The sequence below is a fragment of the Camelus bactrianus genome, chromosome 12 (assembly GCF_048773025.1).
Source record: "Camelus bactrianus isolate YW-2024 breed Bactrian camel chromosome 12, ASM4877302v1, whole genome shotgun sequence".
NCBI classification, from domain to species: domain Eukaryota; kingdom Metazoa; phylum Chordata; class Mammalia; order Artiodactyla; family Camelidae; genus Camelus; species Camelus bactrianus.
In genome coordinates this window covers 55,890,368-55,915,352 of record NC_133550.1, presented here as the reverse complement: position 1 = coordinate 55,915,352, position 24,985 = coordinate 55,890,368, and the positions used below count along the sequence as shown (strand labels likewise).

Below are 24,985 nucleotides of genomic sequence, written 5' to 3'. Positions count from 1 at the left end.
GTCGGTTGGAGTATAATTTTTCTCTGGTCTTTCTTTCTGACATATGTATATTTTTTCTATTATGCCTATGAACTCTTCTCCCCTCAAAACATTAGATGGTAGAAAGAGGCATTGCTGATGCCCTTTCTTTGCTTCCTGTAGCACAGAGGACCTACACATATTCACAACACATTTAGATTGGAATATGTTCCCATAGGATACTAGAACAGTTTTGTCATTGTCACATATGCTGAGCCTTAAGTTGCTGGTCTTTTTCATTATGTACTCTTTGGACAATTAAAACTTGTCAGAGCAGACCTGAGAATCATCCCCAGAGTAACGGAAGAACCTTCATCAAATCACTTCCTTGCATTTTTTTCTCAAAGTGGGAATGATAACACATATCTGAGTGGTAAGGATCGAATGTGATAATGTAGGAATGCTTTGTAAAGTAATACATGATAGAAATATTACATGGCTGATAATAGCATTTGAATCTTTTTATTTCGCATTAGCAGTCATGAATAAAACCAGAGTAAGGAAATTAGAAGCCCGCTTTACTAAAAGTAGTATCTTAGATGAAATTGCTGATATAATTGTTCCTTGTAGCAAAATATTTTTTCAATTCAAACAAGCTTGGAGATAGCTTTTCAAATATTAATTATTACCACTGATAAGCATAGGCAGCAGAATGTCCTGTGGCAGAATGGTACTCCTCAGGAATCAGTTCTCTGTAGGGTTTAATAAAGAAATACTGTCTTCATGGTGGTGGTATAAGATCAAATTTTGAATTGGACTTCTGTTTCTGCATTTTGTGCTGTTTCAAGGAGTTGATACAACTGTATTTTACAGATTTACCCACAGACTGGGATGACGAACAGATACACGCTATAAATAAAAAATAAGTAAAATCATTCCTTCAAAAAAAGTAGAATGAAGGACTGTAATATTAAAATGAGTGCCTCAAATCAAGATGATGCCATGAAAGGGACTAAGCTTCTTGTGTGAAATGTTTAGGAGTTCAAATGGGAGAGAAATTAAGTGTTTTTGTTTAAAGGCCAAACTGTTAAATATTAGCTGCTATATTGACTTAGAAATTAAAGACATTTAAAAATTGCTTTTAGTCCTTGAAGCAACATTATTTTCTATGTCTAAGCAATTTTAGAAACCACTTTCCTCTAAGGAAGCCATGTAGAATTTTTCTAGTAGTTTCTTAAGGCAGTAGTAGTTGAGATTTAATGGATGAAGGTGCCAGGAAGTCTGGAATCCATGCCTTGCTTTGATATGGTCGTAAGTAAAGTCAACGAACAGCTCTGTGTCTCAGTTTATTCTGTAAAATGGAGGTGGAGATAATAATGTCTGTTTGGACTCATTCAGTTTGGCTGTGAGGATTAAATGAGATCAGAGTGTATTGAAAACAAAGTGCTATTCAGTCAAAACTGTTATTATTTTATATTTGAAGTGAGTTTTATACTGATGCAGCTAGTATTTTTTTCCCTGTGCCTTTAAGTCTTATAAGCCTTCGTAAGGTTTAGTAGTGCATGAAGGTAAATTTATTAATTTTATTCTATCTTCAGAATTAATTTGTATTGATTAACATCGCATCCTTCAAGTTAGAAAGCTTAGCACGACTGCTTTCTAAAGACAGTACAAGTCGGAGTTTAGAATTGTGAAATTTTGGACGTGTAATTTGTCCCTCAGAAAGTGCTAAAAAGTTACGGAGCATAGAAAGAACCAGAGATGAGTGCAATTTTGACTTTTTCATAAGATGCTTGGTACTTTAAAACTTTTAAAAGTATTTTTCCCAGCTCAATTACTTAGGAAATTCAGCTTTTTAAGTGAAAAAGAATGACGGAACACTTGACCAACATATGTATGGGAGAGAAAGAGCTGCTTAATGTGCTTCAGTTAGGTGAAGTGTTTCATTTGATTCTGTAGGGTTCACTTGTTTCATTAAGTTTCCAGAATCTCTTCAGTATTAGCAGTACTGCAGGACCTTAGATTGCGCTGTTAATGATGCCAAGCTTTTCTTGGCAAATGAATATCCATTTCTCTATTATGAGAACTACGGAGTTCTTGATTATTCTGGTAGCTGAGTCTTAGGTGAAAATATACTAAAGTGTAGTTTCTGGATATGTCCCCGATCTACTCATCACAAAAGCTTGAGATTTTAAGGGATTTTTTTTCCCCATAACCTTTTCATACTTCTGTTTTGTGGCCTCAGGTATAATTATGTAGTCCAGCCTTCTGTTTTATAAATTGATAAACTGAAGTCCAGAAAAGTTACAGTTTATACTTCTGGAATTCCCTCTTTTTACTGTATTCATTAAAGTTAATTTTTAAATTACTGAAGTAATATATAACTATTTTCACTTTGAAATATTCAAATAAATTAGGCATTAACATAACATAGAAAGTTACAGTTCCTTTTTCAACCTTTCCTGTCCCATTCTCTTTCAGAAGTAACCTTTGTTAACATTGAAGTGTGTCCTCTCAGAGCTTGGTCTCTATATTTTGCACAGACATAGAGAAAAACTTGTAAAGAGTGTAAATTTCATCATACTATGTTTAATTGGAAGTTTTTTTCCATGTATGTCCATTTGTCCACTTAATCGACTGAATTTTCTTTTAACCTCTGAATAGTATTCTCCATAGAATGACTATCTCAGAATATGTTTTATAATTTCCCTCTTCTTGATCATTTAGATTCATACCTCCCCTTGCATCCTTTCCTCCCTTCCCATCTTCTGTGTTATAAAATAACACTATTGTGGATATTCTTATGCATATCTTTGTGCACATGTGTGAAAAGATCTGGATGCTTTACAATTTTTCATTTCAATACAAACATTGTAGAATTGTCTGCCACCACTCCCCAATTCATACTGTCCCCAGTCTTTGCCTTCTGCTTAATACTAGTCTGGTGTTTAACGACTGTTTTATCAAGGCCATCTTGGGTTTTTGAGATTGGAACTTGTGTGATGATCTTGATTACTAGGAGGACTCTTTCTTGACATGATATACGTCTGTATCACAAGTGACTAACATAATACAGAGGCAGTAATGGTAATGCAGGAGCTTTGTAGTGCAGTGGCTAAGAGCACAGTTCTCTGTGCCTGGGTTTCAAACTCCACACCATTCCTTAACCACCCCTTGGTGTTTGTATCATCAACCTTGGGCAAGTTATTTAACCTCTGTTCCAGTTTTCTCATTTGAACAAATGGGTTTCTCATCCTAATGATGTAGTTATAATGATGTAGGACCTATGATCTAGGGTTATTGTAAGGATCAGGCTATAACGTGGGGTTCTTGGTGCATAAGTTCCATAACTGTCAACTCGGGGTTGATAGTATGGGCTCTGGTGGTACTTGTCTTGCATTTCTTGGTCCCCATGCTATTCTGAATAGTGATGTGATTATATTAATGAAAGGTCTACATAAATAGAAAGTACAGTGTATTCCAGATTTACTTATGACAAAATTACTTAGGTCTAGAATTGACTATTTTTTACTTTTGCTTTTACTTATTTTCATAATGAAAAAAATTTTAGTGGTTCAAAATGGGTGCTGTAATAGAATCTTAATATAATAACATTTTGCATTTAGAAAATAAGGCTTAACTTTATAACATTTCAGTTTACTCAGAAATTACTTTAAATCTCCTTTATATTCCCATAGGACATTGTTCAGGGACCATGTCTTAATCATACTCATCTACCTATAGTTTTTTACATGCTTTTATGTATAGAAGCACTCAGTAACTATTTGTGAGCTTGAACTGGTTTAAACTAGTCATTTCTAGAAGTCCTCATCATTTTTATTTTAAACTACTGTCAGTTAATTTTTTTAATTGATCGAAGTATAGTCGATTTAAAATGTTTCGTTACCTTCTGGTGTATAGCGTAGTGATTCATATATGTATATGTAACATATATGTATATATATTCCTTTTAATATTCTTTTTCATTGTAGGCTATTACAAGATACTGTATATAGTTCCCTGTGCTATACAGTAGGACCTTGTTTATCTCTCATCATTACTTTTTAAAATTCCCATATTCCATGAATTTATGCCACTATACTACAAAAACACATCAAAATAAACTTACAGTTAGAAAATGTGCTACTGTGGAAATAGTTAGGAATCATTAATTCCTCTTTATATTTCACCTATTCTTATTCTTGAATATTTTCAGGTCCATTTTCAGTTTGAACCCAACTTTGCTTAATGTTTGTTAAACATTTTTTAAATGGAATGTGCATATAGAATCACATAAAAATATATTTTAAGTGTAATTTGCATATAGAGCCACACATAATTAGCCTGATATCTTTGTTTATGGAGACGGTCAAGATTGTGATTATCACTAAACCAACAAACTTCGGTGCATAACAAAACAAATTTCCTTCCAGTTTGTCTTTGAAGTGCTTTTAAATCTTAGTGGTATTTTAAGACATTACACTTTTTATATGGAATAATCAGAAACTTGATTCAGGTATTAAAGGAAAACATCTAATTTTTTTAAAACAAATGCTGAAATAATATTGAATAAAAATGGTGTAACTAATCTTTTTGCTGTTCTAGATTATATATGAACAAGAAGGGGTCTATATTCACTCATCTTTTGGAAAGACCAATGACCAAGACAGCTTGATTTCAGGAATATTACGTGTTTTAGAAAAGGTATGTTTCTAGTAAATGACTTTTTAATAATGGTTTATATTTAAATAAGAAATGATTTTTACCTAGTAGTTAGTAATAGGGACATTATCAGCAAGTTTGCATTTCATGTGTAAGAGAAAATTATGTAATCCAGCAGTGGTTGTAAATTTAACATGGAAGTGATGTTAGAAATATAATGTTTTAAATAAGCCGGTAAAATGGCATGAAGTATTTTAAAACTTACTATGTAAAAGTTGTAGTAGTACAATTTTTCTATGATGAAAAGTAGAATTTAGAAATAAACATACCATTTGTTGTCAAATAGTGGTTTACATATGTTATTGCATATTTAACATGCTAATAAATTTAAGGGGTTAAAATTTTATTTTGGGTTCATGGAACTACATATAGATGACTAAAAATGTGTGATATTGCTGAATAGAAAATGTGATTAACGATTAACGATTTCTTTCTTTAGGATGCTGATGTAATAGTGGACTGGAGACCATTGGATGATGCATTAGATTCTTCCAGTATTCTCTATGCAGGAAAGGTATTTACGAAAAAAAAAAGTATGGCCAAAGGAGTATCAGTTTTAAAATAAAAGCTTTATTGAGATTTAATTCATGTTCTATAAAATTCAGTCTTTTAAAGTATATAATTTAGTGTTTTTAGTATATTTACAGAGTTGTGCAACCATCACCAATGTCAAAGTTTAGAACATTTTTATTACTTCCAAAAAAGGAACTGTACCTTTTAGCAGTCACCCCTCCTTCCTGCTTAATGCCAGCCCCCTGCACCCACTACTTTACTTTCTGTCTCTGAGGATTTGCCTGTGATGGACATTTTGTTTAAGTTGAATCATAAAATAACGTAGTCTTCTGTGACTGGCTTCTTTCACTTAGCATAATGTTTTCAGGGTTCTTCCATGTTACAGTACCTGTCAGTACTTCATTACTTTCTTTCTTTTTTTTGCTGAATACTATTGCATTTATGCATCTATACCATATTTTGTTTATTCATTCATCAGTTGATGGACTTGGGTTGTTTTCACTTTTACACTAATATAAATAATACTCTGTGAACATTCATGTACAAGTTTCTGTGTGGGCATATTTTTCCTTGAAAACCTGGGAGTAGAATAGTTGGGTTAACTTGTGTTTAACACGTGTATCATGTGTTAACTTCTCACTCTGAAAGGTAGAGATTTAGCTCTGTCTTATCTCTAATTCACCTTGAAACTCTGGCTCAGTTCTCCACATTTCTTCTCAAAGGATTTAATCACATAGATGATCTTCTAACTTCATCTTCTTAGAGACGTTTCTACCAGAGCCTTCTTACAAGCTCATTCTGAACTGGTTGCTCTTTTGGTTTGCTGTGCAGCAATTATCTTGGGGATTCTTTTTGCCTCTTTCCTGTATTTTAATCCCCATTTCCTGTGTCCTATGTTGTCTTCTATTTTGGTTTATTTCCTTGCTTTGGTGCAGCTCCAGTGCTTCCTGAGAAAAAGAGTGCATGAGAGCAGAAACATTCCTTTTTTCAGACTTTTTTAACCCTTATTCTGAATTGATAGCTTGGCTGGCACAGTATTACAGTTTGAAAATAAATTTTTCCCCATATTTTTGATAGTTACTGTCCCAGGTTTGACTAGTTTCCTTTCTTGATCTTAAGTCTAATGCATTCTAATTCCTGATCCTTGCTGTATTGTTTCTTTAGAAGCTTTTAGTTGTTAACAGCGCATGTATTGTCTCATAATTTTTATTTACTATTACATATTGAACATACGTATATTAACATATATCAGTCTTTAAACTTTTGCCTAGCATTTTATTGACAACCCCCTGGGTTTTTTTACCTATTCCTTCATTGACGGGTATATAGATAGATGATGAAAAGAGTTATTGTTGTGAAACACATGCATATTTTGGATTTTAATAAATTATACTTTGGGAGTCAGTACTAATTAGCACTATTGTCAACAGTGTGAGATATCATTTCCTCAAACTCTCTCCCATATTTTTATTTTTCAGTTGAGTGGGGCAGGAAAATTAAAATTCATCTTAGCTTTTCTTTTTTCTTAATGCTTTTATTTACTTAACGAATATTTTATTTTTTTATTTTGGGGAGAAGTAATTAGGTTTATTTATTTTATTTTTTTGCAGGAAGATAATTAGATTTTTATTTATCTTTGATGGGGCTACTGGGGATTGAACCCAGGACCTTACGCATGCTAGGCATGCACTCTACCACTGAGCTATACCCTCCCCCCTTAACTTGCTTTTCTTTGATCGTTTCTGAAATTGGACATCTTCTGTTGTTTGTCACTTTATATTCCGTCTTTGACTTATTTGTTCAGACCATTTCCTTATTTTTCTTTTTTGATATTTGTTGATTTCTAAGTAAATTGGTAAGAGTTGTTTTTGTATCCTGGATGTTTTTCTGTCATCTTCCCTATGTTTTGGAAACATTTTGTACCCAGTTTTGCTTATGTGTAACTTACGTGTGCTATCTTTTGTTGTGTAGAAGTTATTAAACTTTTTATTTAGTCAGATTATTAGTATTGCATTATAGACTTTTGGTTTTATTCTCTTTTAAAACAGAAAGTTCTTTAGAATTATCTATGTAGATATCTTGTTTGTGGCTTTTAGCTAATTTTGATTAAGAAAATATGCAACTAATGGTGGCTTAAATAAGTAATCATCCTTGGCTACTTTCCTCAAATAACCAAAAGTCTGGAGATTCGGAGCTATTTGTAGTGGTTTTCTTACTATTTTCCTTATGATTATAAGGTGACTGCTGTATTTTTAGACAAGACAGCTATATCAAAAGCAGGAAATAGAGAAAAAGGGTCAGGCTTTTATTAAGAAAGCAAAAGTATTTCCAGGGCCTTGCAGTTGACTTCCACTTATATTTCATTGGCAACCCTAACTGCTAGGGAACCTGAGCAAGCTTTTCTTATCTTTTTGGGAAGTTGAGCAAGCAAGGGAGAAAAGGATAGAAAATAGTGTTCAGTTTTCCCACTACTGATGTTTGCAATGATGTTTGCCACAACCTACACAGTTGATTTATGTAGAAGCTGAGAAGACCTAATGATTGAAATGGAATTCTAGTTTTAGTCTCTAAATATTTTATATGTTGTAATTATTTTAGGACTCCAGTTCAGTTGTAGAATGGACCCAGGCCCCAAAAGAGAGAGCTCGAGGACTGGAACTTCTGAACAGTTACGAAGCAGAGTGGGACATGGTTAATACAGTTTCATTTAAAAAGAAACCACATACCAATGGAGGTATGAATTTAATCTTTTGAAATCCTAAACTGATTTGCTACAATATAATGTAAACAAAAGAGCAAAGAGAATTCTTTAATGTTCCTCAGTCAGAAGAAGAATGATTTGGTGCCTGGATTAATATGTATGTATAGCTCTTATTTTAGTTACATTCCCTTTTCATCTTTTTGTTGCTTTTTTGGTTGTGACTTCATAAAAAGGCTTTAAAAATACTTGTTCTGTTTTGTAGTTATTGAAAATAGAAACACTTAAAAAAATTGCTTTGATTGTCCCTCTTGCATATTTTTCATAATCTAGTAGAATAAAAGAAAATCATGTTATATCATCCTGGAGCACCAGGGGGAGATGGAGTGTACCACTAAACCATACGGTTCTAATTTCAGTGTTTACTGGGGTCTTTGCAGCTCATTGCAGTCTCCCGTTTATGTGTGTTCAGTGACTATTCTCCTTTATTTATATATTTAAATTTACGTTTGCTGCGTGGTGATTATCTACCTACAGGTAACAAAAAAGGGCCAAGCTAGCAACCTGACAGAACTACCCCAGATATGATCTGGCTTGCCCATCTGTGATGTGGTCAGCCTATTTGTGATCTCTTTAAACAATGTTAAATACTGTATAAAGTTAATTTTTTTTCATTGGTTCCTTTGTATTTTATAACTAATAAGATATTTTATATTTTAATAGTTCTGGTCTGAATTTAGGATTTATCCACGTTTACCAGATTCAGAAAGGCTGGCCAAAATTTACTGGAATATGTATGGCTACATTTACAGAGCATTCTAACTAAGTATAACTGATTTTCATGTGTGGCCTGGAGAACCATCTCACATATAAGTTATACTTTGTACTGTAGCATTTCTTGGGAATAGAGTAAGTTAAGAAGTAAACAGTAAATCACAAGCAACTTTTTTTAAGTCAGTTCATACATATATATATATATATATATATATATATATATATATATATATATATATATATTTTTTTTTTTTTTTTTAATTTGGGCATTCCCTCTCTACAGGGAAGGTTCTTAAAGAACAATGCAAAAATATTAAGGAAAGATAAAACCACAGGATTTTAGGATATTAGCATGTGAGGGGTTTTCAACTTCGTAGACTTAGATCTTCAGGATTGGTTTATGTGAATTGCTAGTTTTTGTTTGTTGTTACCTAATATTGTTAACTCCTTGAAAATGAAAAAGATCACAGAAATGAACAAAAGGAGTACGTTTTCAGAATTTCATAAAAGAAGCATTAGGTGTTTGAGAAAAGCATAATCTGACCATAAAGATCTTTTTAGATGAATGTTTTTTAACCCTGGCTGCACATTGAAATCACCTGGGGAGGTTGGGCTTTTGAAAAAAAAAAATACCAGTGCCTGGTTTTCATCCAGTAAATTGACTCATACTCTGGAGATGAAGCCTGGGTGTCTGTATTTCTCTGTATTTTTCAGAAGCTCTCTTGATGATTTAAGAACCCCTGTGTAGCTGCATAGTTTAGCATAAACCACAGACATTAATACTGTTTTTAATGTCTTGGTTGTGCTTGTGACTTGTAAAGAACCTTCATTTGGTAATTGTTAAAAGCTAAGGAGACATTTTTTTTTCTCCAGTATTTAAAAAAAGCTTATGATTGTGCATAGTAGTAAGAAATACATTGAACAGTATGGCCCAGTGTGCATACGCATGCACACATTTAACAGAACAAGGAGTCAGTGAAGTACATTTCCTGTGTTCCATCCTAGCCCGTTCCATCCTGTCTTATCCTAGACTGTCTGCCTCATGCAGTTAATGGTTCATCAGAACTCCTTCCCAAGGAAGACGTTTCTAAGTTCGATGTTTCAGAATTCAAAATTATACCATTACTAAATTTTTATATTTTTAAAAAGCATTTTTTCAAATGAAATTTTTATTTTATTTTTATTATAATCTTCACATTTTTTACGTTTACTTTTTTGTGATTCATAGAGGGAAGTTGAGATGAACCTTTAAAATTGAGTATTAAAAATTTTTTTAAAATTTATATTTAAGAAATATACTGCTTAAGTCATTGTTTTTATATACTAGATCACATGTTTTGAAAATATACTCTCCCAGAACAGCAGAATACTGTGATGTTCTGGAAATGCATGCAAATAAAATGTCATGTCCTTGATGTTAATTTTATTTCAGACATTTGGAGACTTTAATTGAACAACTTATGGCTTGTTTTCCCATGTCAGTGTGTTGGAGATATTTTTTACATGTATTTGATAACATAGTAAATTCATCAGAACTAATTAGTTTTATTTCCCTTTCTTTAAGGAAAAAGAAGGAAATTTTGAGTTAATGCTTAGATTCTGTTAGTTTTCCTTTGTAACCATTTCTGTTTCTGGTTAGCTATTGTTGGTTGACCAAATTATAGATTACTTTATGTTGACTTGGTACTAGGTTATTCATTTATTTAACACGTCTTTAAATACCTACTGTGTGCTAGTTGCTCTTCTAGGCACCGGGAATATAGTTGTAAACAGAGTTAAGTTCTTGTTCTCATGAGGCTTACACTCTAGCAAAGGGATTTCTAGGACTGACTCGTAAGTTTCTCTCGTTTATTGGAGCTGTAAGTGAGGAAACGTGTGAGGCACTTCCTATTGTATTTAATATATAATGTGTGGCTCTTCCATTGACGGGAGAGACCTGTGTAAAATCTTTACTTTTGAACATGTACAAACTCCTGATAGTTCATATAGCCTGCATGTATTTAATGCACTTTATATGCTTTCCTTGCATTATGTTTGATTAAATACTTTTTGTGTAACTTAAGAATTTAATTAAAAAATTATGCCTAGTTTTTCATTGCTGTGTTGCTGTGAAAATATTTTTTGGTCTTTGCAGATAATCTAGTAGTATGTATCCTTTCTGGGTGGTCTAGGTACATTCACACTTAAATAATTCCTGAAGATGTTGGAAGTCTAGAGTTATTCTCACTTTGATACTAGTTTACAGTGGTGTGGTATGAGCTCTGTAACATAAACTCCAGTGGACCATGATGTGTATTTGTCCAGTGGGCATATGGTAGTTAATCTAGTACCAGCCTTAGATAAGAATTCACCATCCAAACTGGTGTGGAAGTTAGGCAGATCACTGCATAGATAAGTTACTTTAGCTTTTCTGGACTTTGTTTCAAATAATCCTTATTAAAGTGTCCATGAAAGAGTGATGGTGTCTGCAGTCCTTGCAGGCAGAGGTTTCTATAAGCTGTAGATTTCTTTGTATCAGTATAGGAGCCCTTGTTGGAGGTGATGGAGCTGTTGTGTTCCTGACCCTGTAGCTGTCGTGTTCCTGACCCTGTACTGACTGATCTACCCTTTGACTAAGATCTATAAGCAGATATTATCTATGCTGTTTATCTTTGTGGAATTGACAGTGTGGGACAGAATTAATGAAGATTTTCCGTAACAGGAGAGTATGACACTTCTTAGGAAATAACATTAGAGAAAAGGTTTTCAAAAAAATTTCTGAGTTAAAATGTTAAAATAAAATGACATTTTTTGTTTAGAAATTATAAGTACTAGTGAGAAGAAAACATTTTTTCCTTTGTTGTTTAAATTTTTATTTAAATGTATAATCTTTAAGTTGCTTGTTATCTTTTATGATACTGTTCACAAACATAGGATTTTAAGCTTATATAAATAGCCCACACACTAGGAAATGCTTTAATTTTACATAGCTATAGTTTGGTTTGAACTGAGATCTTAATTTAGTAGAAAGTTGATTTGGCAGGAAGATTGAATGTATTCATTCTCTTTGAAGCATTCAGAACTTTGTTACCTTTTCAACCTCAGTTCCCCACTCTTCTTTGGGAATTTGCAAATAAAATGTCTGCATTCGCTCCAGTGTTATATTTTATACCAGTATACTTTTACCTTCACTCGGTGTAGTCTAGTAAAAATTTAATTGCAAAAGGAAGTGAAGAAATGGTATTTATTAATTTTGTTTGTTTTTAAATGACCCTCCAAGTGCATCATGTTATTTATATTTGAGGGAAGTAGAAAAGATTAATATTTATTGAGTATTTTCTATATGTTTGGCATTGTACTAGTTAATTGACAAGTATTATCTTTTTTAATTCTTAGAATAATATCAGGAGGTAAGTATAGTTACCTCCATTTTACAGATGAAGAAACTGAGACTCAGATTTAATTATTTGCCCTAGATCATTCAGTTTTTAAGATGGTGGTGCTGAAGTTTGAATCCAGCCTGTCTGCTTCCAAAGCCATGGTCATTTTGGGGTAAAGCTGGTATTTTTAAATAGGGATAACATTTTTTCAATTTGTGTGTATTAAGATAATTATTTTTAAAACTTTTTTTTAAAGAAAATATATGTTGCCATTTCTAATACAGATGGAAACCATGGTAATATGAATGCTATATTCATTACCTAGGTTCTGTTGGGCAGTCAGGAAGAGTACTATCAGTACCCTTTAAAAAGGTGAACAAAAATATTTTGCCCACTTTCTTGTTTTTAAGATGCTCCAAGTCATAGAAATGGGAAAAGCAAATGGTCATTCCTGTTCAGTTTGACAGACCTGAAATCAATCAAGCAGAACAAAGAGGGGATGGGCTGGTCGTATCTGGTGTTCTGTCTAAAGGATGACGTCGTTCTCCCCGCGCTGCACTTTCATCAAGGAGACAGCAAACTGCTGATTGACTCTCTTGAGAAACATGTGGTGTTGTGTGAGTAAGTATCAAACTATTTTCGACCTGTTGAAACTGGATTGTTGTGTTGGTTCCAAGACAGACTAGCTTTGCTTGTCATTGGGTGTCGGTGACCTATGTGCGTATCAGGGGCCAAGCAGCTTTGTTTTTTCTGGAATATTGACTCCTTTGGATGAATGAATACGTTTTTGCTATTTCAGTAATTTGAATCTGTAACTTATCGCCTTTTTACTGTTTTAAAGAAAACTGTCGTCCAGTGTTTTTAAGACACATTGAAATGAATGATGATGAAGCAATAATTTATGGATTATTTACCAAATTTACCTTGTATTAAGTTTCTGTTAAGCATAGTTTTATTTGTAATGTTGCAAATTTAAGTCAGGCAAATCTAAGGCTTTATAAAATTGTGGAGGTCAGGGCTTTCTCACTTTCCAAAAATCTTGTGTCTTACATTTATTTTCCATGGGCATTTGTACACACATACTCTTTCTCACATTTCACTCTCAACAGATATATGTTTGGTATCTGTTATGTTCTGAGCACTGTGCTGGTTGTTAGTTCACTAATCGTTCACTAATAAATATCATGTTCCTGGATATCTGAGAGTTAATCTTGCGAAAGATGCCAGCGAGTAAGTGGCAGTAACACTCAGAAACTAAGAGGGAGGAAGTACAAGGTGCTTTGGAAGTTCCCAGTAATGGAGGAAGGTACTTCATTCGGACTGGGCTTGGGTAAAGGTCAGGGAAGACTACCTGAAGGGAGTAACATCTAGGTTGAGATCTAACTATTGAGTGAAAATTATCATGATAGAGAAGGGGATATTTAGAGGGAGAGACGTTTTAGATGGAGGGAAGGATGTAAAACGTGATGTAATCACATAGCTCAGCATTTCAGTATCACAGGTCTGCGTAGTGGGAAAAGGGAGGGTATCAAATTTAAAGTTGAGGCCAAAGAGTTGAGTAAATGCCCAGAGCATGAAGGATCTTGTAAATCGTGTCAGCAGCTTGTTCCAGTCATCTCGGTGAGATTACAGTGGCATGAACTAGGAGAGGGACAGGAAAGATAGTACTGGAGAAGTATTTAGAGTTTGTGATTGATTGGCTATATGGAGGTGAAAGACGGGAGAAGTTGATATTTTTAGTTTGGAGAACTGTAGAGTGATTGTTAACTTCATTAATAATGTCCTCACTTTTTATAATAGAGTGATGTCATACCTAAACATAGATTATATAAAGTGAGGGGGTGATCCAGAAGTTGGAAGATCTTGACTGTGTGTTTACTGGCATGAAATTCTCTCCCTTACCATGCTGACCACCTCTGGCTGGCACTAGGCATGTGGACTAGTACCAGTAACCATAAGAAAGTCAGCCCTGGTTGGTAGTATGTGGGCCTGGGGTCTTGAAGTGAAAAGCTGTGAATAGGCTACCACCCAAGGGGTTAAGTGGATTTCAGGAGGAGCATTGCCATGACTGGGGCAGAAGGCTTGGCTGTTGAATTGCAGCTGTGAAAGGCTTGGGAGTTTTAGCATCATAGCAAGCTCATTATCAGTATTGTGATGTAACAGTTACAAAAGATCTCATTCATTCTGAGTCTGTGATTAAAGCACAGTATCTAGAATGAAGTAATAGTCCTTCTCTACTCTTCGCTGGTAAGATCATATTTTGGAGAACTAGATTTGATTTTAAACACTGCATTTTAGATGTATTAGACTAACTGTATTATACGGAAAAGCTGTAATGCGAGGGATCAAAGTGGTATCGTGAAAAACATTAGAGGGACGTGGGGATTTAACTTTAACTTACAACATTAAATAAAACCCAAACTTCTTACTATGCCCTGTCTTAGCTCTGTTTTTTAAGCTTCATCTCATGCCACTCTCTTCTGTATTCTAGCCACATACTTTTCTTTTAGTTCCTGAAATGCCCTAAGTTTAAACTCTTTCTTGTCTTCTGGTCCTATATGTGTATGTTTCTTTTGCCTAGAATATTCTTCTCCCTTTCTGATCCCTCAGGTCTCAGTTTAGTGTCACTTCTTCAGAGGTGCTTTTCTGGGTACTCGCTGTCTGATTAATTTAACCCCCATTCTCTTTTGGTTTTTCATTCTCTTGTTTGCTTCCTTCATGACCCTTAACAGAATAAAATCATTTTGTCTTTTCTGTTCTACTCTAGAATGTAAGCGCATTAAAGACAGGGATTGTATCTGTCTTTACATTTTCTTCTAAATTCCTAGCTATAGTGCCTGGCACGTAGTATGTGTTCATTAAATCTTAGTTAAGTGAATAATTGGCATGGTGCTTATCAGTTCTACAAATAATCTTGAAAGAATTATTAAAGGGAATAAACTAGATTTTTTTTTTTTTTTTTTGGTTATGACTCCAAATATAAATTAGAAGGAAATTACTCAAGAGGAAGAACGTTTTCTGTCCTGGATGGGTTCAAAGATAGACTAATCATTTAGGTGCTTATAAGGGAATGTGTACCTTAAATATGCGTTGGTGATATTTTAATGAAGGTTATAAGTGAAACTTTGTTTCCTTTTCTGTTTGTAAACAAGTGAGAAGTAAATAAAAGAATCAAACAAATGGTGGTAAAAATATTCTTATTGGTGAGGCTTAGATATGTAGCATCATAGTAATTCACCCCAAATTAATTTTGAAGTCGCCCAGTTATCACTTTGGACAACCACAGGTCTCCCTAGTGAGGACACAGACAACTTACGACGTGAATGAGAGAGGACGAGAACCACCTTCTCTGTTGGCAGACAGATCCAAGAGAGCAAAAGAGCCTGTAAGGGGTTATGCCAAGCACGTGTCTTAATTCTGTCCTGATCTCAGCAGCCAGATATGTCTCTGAAGGAGATTTTCTTTAGTAGAAATGCATATTTCCATTTGGAAACATGAAGCTGTGGGAATGGTGTTCTTTGTTTTTTCATTCAACAGATTTTTTTTTTTGAGGACCTACTGTGTCCTAGACATCATAGTAAGTGCTGGAAAGGAGGGGGATGATCAAAAAGATATGGCCTCTGTCTTCATGGATTTTGTACTATTGTGGGAAAGACAAACAGTGCTTATACAAATAAATGTAAATTTTCAGCTCTAATAGGTGACTAGGAGAGCTACAGCACTATGAGAGCATGCAGTAGGTTGTATGTAAGTTTTTGCGTGTATGTGTGTGTTAGGAGTAATTGAAGCTCTGAGAGAGAATGAGATTAACTGAGGAGAGGGCGAAATGGGTCAGGAAGTGAGTATGTGTCTAAGTATAGCCTTTAATGACCTGGTCAAAGAGAAAAACCTGGCAGAGGACTCTGACTCCCCTACACGTTATTTTCTCTCTTCCTACTACGTGCTGTCAGATTTATGGTCAACCAAGGACGTGGCTATTTCTGGGGGAGGAAATAGCTGTCTGAAGTGAGTCCTTCAAGAGCCGCACCCCTAATACCAGCCATTCCTCCATCGCGTATTTCTCCTGTGACACTAGGGGCCGGTTTATTCTTTGCCCCCTGAGTAGTCTGAAATGTGTGAGAATAGAACATCAACTGTTTTATCCCCAAAGTCCCTCTGTACCCTAGGCAGAGAGTAAGCACTCCCTGTTCTCTTTCCCATCATAAATTAGGCCCAGTTACGTTGTGCTGTGTAGCTCGCCAGAGATTATATCCTGAGTCCAAGTGGTAGAATATGGATACTCCAAATAAAGTCATCAGTGTAAAAATAAGCCCCAAATTTGTGTAAGCCATTTCCCGTTATCAGATTCTTAGAGAGAGATTAAAGGCTCTTGTTCTTTATGTTCATTACTTATGATCCAAATAAATGGAATTCTCAATTAGGTTAATGTCCAAAGAAATGAAAATCCCTAAATCTCCCCTATTTTTTACTCTGTTAGGTGTCATTTCCTGTCTCTGAAGCAGTTATCCTAAGCAAAATGATGTTTCCAGGGTCATGTTCCTGGAGTCACAGATCGTGGTAGAGACCAGAAGGAGGAAGAGTAGTCCAGGAGAACCTGGGTTTCAGCAGCCTCACTGGGATGCTGGCCAGTCTGTGCCAGGGTCCTCCTCCTTGTTGTCTTCTGAGTTCAAAACGTTAGTAGAGGCAGAATCAGACCATGTTATCTTTTTTCTCTGATTAGCCTAAATTGAAGAATGTGGCTTACATCTGTGGCCACGTGGTCTTCCTAGTAACCTGCCTCCATGAATTGAGGGCCTTACCATACAGATGAAGAGATTGCAAATGTGCAGCCTTGAAGGAGCAAGGAAAAGGCTGGGCCAGCCACGCACAGTTCTTTCAGCCTCACCAGCTGGGTTAGTCAGCGCAAAATTGACCAACTTACTATTTTTCAAATGATTTTCTTTATTTAGTAGGAAAAACACATTGTCTTATTCATTGATGTTTGTTAGTGTTCTTTGACTTAGCACCATGTAAAACATGATACGCAGTTGAGTTAAAGAATGAGCCATAATTATATTTTTGTTAGGTTTCTGGAACCAAGATAGTTGCTAGAATATGAATGAAGGTTATTGGGCCTGCTAAAATTATTTTGTATATTTTGAGCCATTTTAAAATTAATATATAAATATCTAAGCAGTAAAAATTTCCTTAAAAAGCCAAATCGATTATATCATCATATAACACCAGCTATTTACGAGATTAGGCTCTAGCCCCTCATTTATTCCCTTTGTTGTAAATATTTTGCACCTTTTAATTTTTTTATTAACTTTTTCTGTATTTATATCTTCTGCAATGATATTTTTATTTATTTATTTAACTTTGCATGTTGCTCTTCTCAGTAGCAATGTAAGATAGTTACTGCTACATCTCAACATGCAAACATTTGTTCAGCTGTTAAAAGTTCTGAATTTATTCTGAGGCCTTTGGGAGAGACTCACTCCAAGCCTGAAAATTACTTCTGAATTTTCAGTGGTTATGAGTCTGTGGTTTCGATATTATATTCTGGTTTTCTTTAAGCCCTTTTAGTAGGATCTAATAGAATTGCTGATGTTAGCATTATTAAAAGTTTTGTCTTACTGCTGCAATGAGTTTGAAAGTCTTCAATAATGTTTTCATGAGCGTTCAACTTCCTAGAATCCATGGTATTCCCAGAATATATAAATATAATATTTATAAATACATAATATGTAATCTTATCAGATTAAATCAACGTGATGACCTGGCGGGTGGAAAGGCAACAATATTCTGGAGTGCCAGCCCTCGTGTGAGCTCGGCAGTTGCTTAGGGAACATATTATTTGTCCTCTTACTGAAATACTTTGAAAAATGCTTTGTTGATTTCCTTAGGGGCAACCAAGCCTTACGTGACTTCCCCCAGCCTCATCACAAGAGCATTAGGTATAAAAAATAAACCCTTCCTTTAAAAAAAAAAAAAGTATCTGTGGTTGTTGGTTGGTTGAACAGTCATTTCTTCTTCCCTCTCCAGTTTGGTGACTATAGTTTGAGAGCTGGAGTCGTAACAGTGAGCTGAGCACAGATAACTGAAGACTGCATGTGTTCCCCTTCTACATGCATACCTAGTGTTTTGACTTTCATGAATATTTTTTATTTGGATTTTAAAGAAAAATTTTGACTTAATTCATTGTTAAGAAAAAATAATAACCATAGCACCAGCAGCACTGTGCTAGGAAAAAAATACGTTCCTATATTCCTATGTATTACTTTTCTTTTTCTGGTGCTGCCTTTAAAAGTTGACCTGTCATTAAGAAGTGCCTTGCGAGAACCTGTAGGTCTTCATATTAAACATGACCTCAGAAAGTATTCAGAAAAATGGTGATTAATGGAAATTGAATGTTTTAAAAGTAATTTTTTTTTTTCCTACTTCAAATGACTCAACCGCAGCTCTTTAAAGAAGCCAAGGGGCTTATTAAGCTACTATTGTCTCTGAAGATCGAGTGCTGTTTCTGACTAAGAATAAAATCCTGTTTTGGATTTCATATCCCCCCTAGCTTTGCTGTTGCATCCTGTTGTGTTAGAATTGAGAGGAGATAACTTTTATTAAAGTTCTTATCTCAGACATTTGTAATAAACTAGAAGTTGATAGCAGCAAAATAATACATTTAATTTTTATTTTTAAACACAAAAGTTGTGGATTTATTACAGCTGACTAACTAAGTTATAAAACTTACTGAATAGAAAAAAGACTGGATAATTCATTTGATTACTTCACATTAGACAGATGTCCATTTGGAGAGCATTTTATTTATTCTGTAGTTATTGGGAAATAGGGAGAATTGTGTCCAGAGCTTAATAAGCAAGATCTAAAAACATGCTGTTACCTGAACTGTACATTACAACCTTGTGGAATATGTTCATGTATTTATAATAGTGGTTAGCATAGTTAATGACCTTTAACAAATAATCTATCATATCTTATCTTTTTAACATTTTATATTGCAATACTTCCAAGCTGTGGAATGAAGTTGGAAACTATTTCAAAATAGGACATCTTCCTATAGTTTACATATTATATATACTGAGGAATCCTTAAATGTGTTTTGACTTTCTTTATGATAGGAGATATAATCTTATGGTAATAAAGGAATATATATTTGTAAGGCTTTTCTGCTGTAATTCTGAACGGGGGTCTTGGTTCATTACAGTTTAGTCCTCGACTTCACCTTGAATAAAAATATACTTCATCCCTTTTATTTTTGTTAAAAATTAGTGTTTAATGTTTCATGTAGTTTTGGAATTCACTTAAGATAATTACTAAGTACTTGCTAATATTGTATTAATGGGAAACAGTTCTATAACTGGGCATTTAAAATTTTTCTTGTTGTTATTAAGGAAAAATAACTATGCATTAGTAATTATTTAGGTAGTGACTGATAGCGTGTTAGTAGTTTCTACAAATCCCTTCTTTTTATTACAGATCTCCGCAGGACAAAAGGACGCTTCTTGTGAATTGTCAGAATAAGAGTCTTTCACAGTCTTTTGAAAATCTTCTTGATGAGCCAGCGTATGGACTAATACAAGTGTGTTTCTTAAGTCTGTCTTGTATTAATCTGTTAACCTGACTCCCATTATTTTATATACCTCTACCTCTCATTTTCTCAGAGATTATACAGAATGAGGTGTGTGTGTGTGTTTAAACTTCATGGAACTATTCTCTGTAATTTTGTAGAAATAATAATATGTATCATATTATTTGTAAGACTCAGAAGCCTTCTTGGTTCTTAATTACCATTAAGGCAATTTTCCCCTTTATCAGAACTGAAATTGGACATCAGATTTTTATTATCACAGCTTTCATTGATTAGGTCAAAAGTCATTGGGTAAGCCACTTTGAATTCATTGATGATAAACTTAGACAAGAAGCTGGTTTGAATTTTTATTTTCTGTTTAAGTGTATTCATTTGGGGTCATGAAAGTCTTAATTCCTCTTAAAGTATTTGAGTATATTCTTGCATTTGGCAAAAAATGTGCCCTTAACTACAGGCAGAAATAAGGTTAATTTATTTTTCACGCAGATTTCTATGTAAACTAATGCAATGGTTGTTTTTTCATTCATATATTCACTTATTCATTCAACAAATGTTTTGAGTGCTTACTTTGTCCCAGATACTGTCTTCTTGGTTCTGGAGATAAAGAGGGAACTTTTTAGGAAGGAGGGCAAGAGAGCTAAATACTGATTAAAATTAAAAATGAGGAAACTGTTTTTCTTATTTGTGAAAATAATAATTTTAAAGATTGACCTTTAAGAAGTAACTGTTTTTGCTAAATATGAATAAGCAGATACTTTGGAATTTAGAAATAACTCTAGCAGTAGAAAAACCTTTTTTTTAAACTGTTTTCCAGGACTGCATTGTCCAGAACAAATTACTCTTGTTGACATGTTTCACTGGTTATCTAATTAGATTAAAATGTCAACTAATATTTAAATATTGTGAGTATTTAAACTTAGCTATCGAGTATTTTGTGTTAGACTAGTGTGGTACTACACACTTCAAGAAATATTTTTTTTTGTAAAGGCAGGACTGCTAGACAGAAGAAAGCTGTTGTGGGCCATTCACCAGTGGAAAGTAAGCACTGCATATATTTTTGGTGTATGCAGATTGAATGAAGCCTGCAAATGATTTGTTTATCTGCAATTCAATCAGTAGCATTAGCTTGCCATTTAGTGTACTGTTTTAACCAAATGAAAAAATTGGCTTAGAAAATTTAAATTTTTCTTCTCAGAAAAAAAAAATTAATCTTAGAACACTCTGTTTTAGTTTTGATTTCCCCTCTTTTAAAAAATGTCTGCTCTTTTGCCATCAGGCAGTATTTTTATTCGTTATTTGAATTAATTATGCCAATATTTTTCTTCCTACTACATAGAAAATTAAAAAGGATCCTTACACAGCGACTATGGTAGGATTTTCCAAAGTCACAAACTACATTTTTGATAGTTTGAGAGGCAGCGATCCTTCTACACATCAGCGACCACCTTCAGAGATGGCAGATTTTCTAAGCGATGCTATTCCAGGTTTAAAGATAAATCAACAAGAAGAACCAGGATTTGAAGTCGTTACAAGAGTGAGTGGTATTTATATTAATAGCTTATATATTTTAATAGGAGAAATGCTTTTTAAGCATGTACGGAATGCTGTAGAAGTAGAAACTCCATTTTGGTTAAATCTGCCTCTTTCTCATAAACCTTTTTTATAACTTTTTGCTAACTAATATATCTAACAACTAATGCTGTCCTGCCACCAAATTCTTGGTTTCTTGTTCATTAATTACTACAGTAACTTTTCTGTTCATTGGATCTCTTTTCTTTGATGACTTTTTGATAATAATGAACAGATTGTTTCATTGAGTGCATAGCAGTGAGTAATAGTAAGCCTGAATGTTTTCCCTAGCTCTTCCTAATTTTTATGTTTTCTCAGGCAGTCTGCAAAGGCAGCTAACCAGGACACTTCTCTAGTGCTTTTATTCTTGTGTGAATCTTTTATTTTTTAAGTAAGATGGATTTTGGCCTTGAATTATGGCAAATCTTTGTATATGCTCACCAGGACTTGAATTTGCTGCAGTTCTAGGCTGCACATAGTTAGAACATTATAAATATCTAAATTGTACTAGCTAATTAAAGGGCTTATCTTGCAGAGGGCATTTTAAAATTACCAACATCTGTTAATTGAATAAAAAACTGTAGAAAATGTCAAGTAGAGCTAATGGATCATGAATCAATTCTAAGAGCTACAAGTTTTAGCTTGGAAGAAAAGCTAATTTTAGAATATGATAAATGGAATAATATTCTCTTTTTTAATAATATAGCTATACCATTTAGTTTGAAGAGTCTCTTTTAGAATTTAGATGTTGAATATTCTATACTTGGTAATCGAAACCCCAAATAGCAAATGCTTTTCTGTTTCTGAGTTTATAACCCAGTTATTTATGTGTTTAGTAGGGGGAGGGGAATTGTGTGTAATGTTAACTATTACAGTTAATAAACTAAACATTGGAAAATAAGAGAAGATATTCGAAATGTTAGAACTTATGTCTAAGTAATAATATTTTAGTTTTACTTTCTGTATGTCTTGATTTCATGTTGCCTGTTAAAAGTGTACTTCTTTTTGCCTATCTTCTCAGATTGTTTTTGGAGAACGACCTGTTGTTCAAAGGAGAGAGCCAGTATCATTGGAAGAATGGACTAAGAACATTGATTCTGAAGGAAGAATTTTAAATGTAGATAATATGAAGCAGATGATATTTAGAGGGGTAAATGCGTTAGTATTTTAAACTGCTGTTATTCAAGTTTTCCTTCCTTTTCTCCTTTGGAGGTCGGAGAGGAGCACTCCTAAAAAAGTGATGCCTTAAAATCCCTGTAGGACAGAGTGAGGTGCTGGTGATGTCCCCACGGGTTGGGCTAGAGGGGTATACCATTAAGCCTGGGGGTAGATATTCATCCTTACCTGAGGTCCTGTGGATTGTGTACGTGAAGGATGCATTTGTGTACCAGTGGTGTTGCCTTATCCAGTAGAGATCGGGCTTAGAGAGACTAATCAAATCAGTTACACTTTCTGCTGTACAGTCTACTGTATACCCTTCATTGTTTGAGCTTTCTGTCAGCTGCCTACATCTTCAGAATCTAAAAGTCAAAACCAAGGTGGTATTCACTGAATGGAGTTACTCTTATGTATAGGCAAATCTCAGAGATAATTGTGGGTTTGGTTCTAGACCACTGCAATTAAGTGAACACTGCAATAAAGCAAGCAACATGAATTTTTTGATTTCCCAGTGCATATAAAAATTGTGTTTACACTATCCTGTATTAAATTGATTAAATGTGCAATTGCATTATGTCTTAAGAAAGTAAAGTACATATTTTATAAGTAAAGTACATATTTTAATTAAAAAACACAAGAAAACAATTACAGTAGTAACAACAATGATCACCGATCACAGATTACCGTAACAAATAAAAAACTAGTGAAAAAGTTTGAAATACTGAATTACCAAAATGTGATACAGAGACACGATGTGAACAAATGCTGTTAGAAAAATGGCACTTGATAAACTTGCTTGACACAGGATTGTCACAGACCTTCAATTTAATAAAAAACGCAATATTTGAGAAGCGGAGTAAAGCAAAGCGCAATGAAACGAGATATGCCTGTGTAAAACTCTTTAGTTTTTAAAAACTTTCTTATTGATGTGTAGTCAGTTACAGTGTGTCAGTCTGGTGTACAGCATAGTGTCCCAGTCATACCTATGCATACATATATTTATTTTCATATTCTTTTTCACTAAAGGTTATTACAAGATATTGAATATAGTTCCCTGTGTTACACAGAAGAAATTTGTTTCTAATCTATTTTTATAAATAGTAGCTAATATTTGCAAATCTCGAACTCCCAGATTTATCCATTCCCACACCTTTCCCTCCAGTAACCATAAGATTGTAAAACTCTCCCTTAAATATCGGTTTTTCTGTTTATATGCAAGTTTTGCAAACTTAAACTATTGCATTCTTTTTTATGAGTGTGTTTAACATGCATATTTTCTTCAGGGACTTAGTCATGCATTGAGAAAACAAGCATGGAAATTTCTTCTGGGTTATTTTCCTTGGGACAGTACCAAAGAGGAAAGAACTCAGTTACAAAAACAAAAAACGTAAGTAGTGGTCTTTTGTGTGTTCATCAGAGAAATCTAAGTAACTCACCCATACAAATTGGAGTAGACCAGGGTATGGGAAATCTTTTAATTTTCACTGTTTGAATTTAAATGTTATGAGCACCGTAGTATTTCAGACCAGAAACACTTAAAATGATCTCGTTGTAGTTACATTGGTGAATTTGTAGAAAGATGGTAAAAAAAATTCTGGTGTCCTTGTATCAACATTTTAAATGTATTTAGGTAGTTTTTTTTTTAATGTATCTCATTCATCTTGATTGATTTTACAATTTATTATGAAATTATAAAAATGGCTCATAAGTGAATTTGCTGTTTAGGTTAATTATCTTTATTTTCCTGTGTTCTTATGACATAAACTTACGTTTTGTTTTGTTTTTTTTCGAAGTTTTGTTTTTTTTTTTTCAAAGTATGTTTCTAGTTTTGTTTTGTTTTTTTCGAAGTATGTTTCTATTTTAAAGTAATTTATCAGACTTGAAAATAAATATAGACCAACTTTGCAGATACCCTTATTCCCAGTTTGTCAGTCTAGCTTTTGATTTAAAGCTCACTTTGAATCATCTGTATATTCAAACTCTCAGTCTTTTCTTTTTTCAACACATTTGCCAGTCCTTCTGAGACATTTTGACATTACTGAGTGTCTGCAATAAACTGGTTGGGAAATGGAGCTCTTATGTGTCATAAAAAAAAATCTTGTAGATTTGTATTTGTAGTTACTCAGAAATTTTAGTGGTTTAAATATTTAATGACTAGAATAATTTTAGGTATGATATTAAGGATTGAAGTAAATGTTTCCTTAAAATCATACCTAAATTATTCTAGTAGTTTAAAGTTTATGACATATATAAGGTTATTTTATTTTTTCTTTTTTCCACTAATTTATCATAATTTTAAATACTTCGCTATCATATTTATAAACTTACATCTCACTAGCATCATAAATGCTTTGATACATTAAAGTTTTTTTAAAGTGTTCAAATAACTTTAGTGTAAAATTGTTTTCTATAGTGATGAATACTTCAGGATGAAACTACAGTGGAAATCTGTCAGCGAGGAACAAGAGAGGAGAAATTCGAGGTTAAGAGATTATAGAAGTCTTATCGGTAATTTTTTCTTAATTTTGAAAATGCATGAGAGGGTTACATGAAGCCTTGATAAGATTTAAGAAGTGAATGTAAATGCTACAGAGTTAGGGGTCAAAAAAGAAATCAGAGGCTTGTGGCAAAGATTCTTACTGTGAAAAT

The 24,985-nt window shown here is 33.8% G+C and overlaps 1 protein-coding gene across 2 annotated transcripts in view; it reads left to right on the top strand.

Annotated features, from left to right (window-relative positions):
* The window catches only part of TBC1D15 (TBC1 domain family member 15), a 60,629-nt gene that overhangs the window by 17,486 nt on the left and 18,158 nt on the right, over window positions 1-24,985 (top strand). Inside the window, exons 2-11 of one of the 2 annotated variants that reach the window (XM_010958861.3) lie at window positions 4,564-4,662; window positions 5,120-5,194; window positions 7,792-7,927; window positions 12,435-12,645; window positions 19,498-19,600; window positions 20,597-20,647; window positions 20,946-21,143; window positions 22,200-22,328; window positions 23,620-23,723; window positions 24,750-24,844. In XM_010958861.3, coding sequence (XP_010957163.2) covers window positions 4,564-4,662; window positions 5,120-5,194; window positions 7,792-7,927; window positions 12,435-12,645; window positions 19,498-19,600; window positions 20,597-20,647; window positions 20,946-21,143; window positions 22,200-22,328; window positions 23,620-23,723; window positions 24,750-24,844 — 1,201 coding nt within the window. The remainder of the gene's footprint in view (window positions 1-4,563; window positions 4,663-5,119; window positions 5,195-7,791; window positions 7,928-12,434; window positions 12,646-19,497; window positions 19,601-20,596; window positions 20,648-20,945; window positions 21,144-22,199; window positions 22,329-23,619; window positions 23,724-24,749; window positions 24,845-24,985) is intronic. The other variant, XM_010958862.3, reaches the window with a different exon arrangement.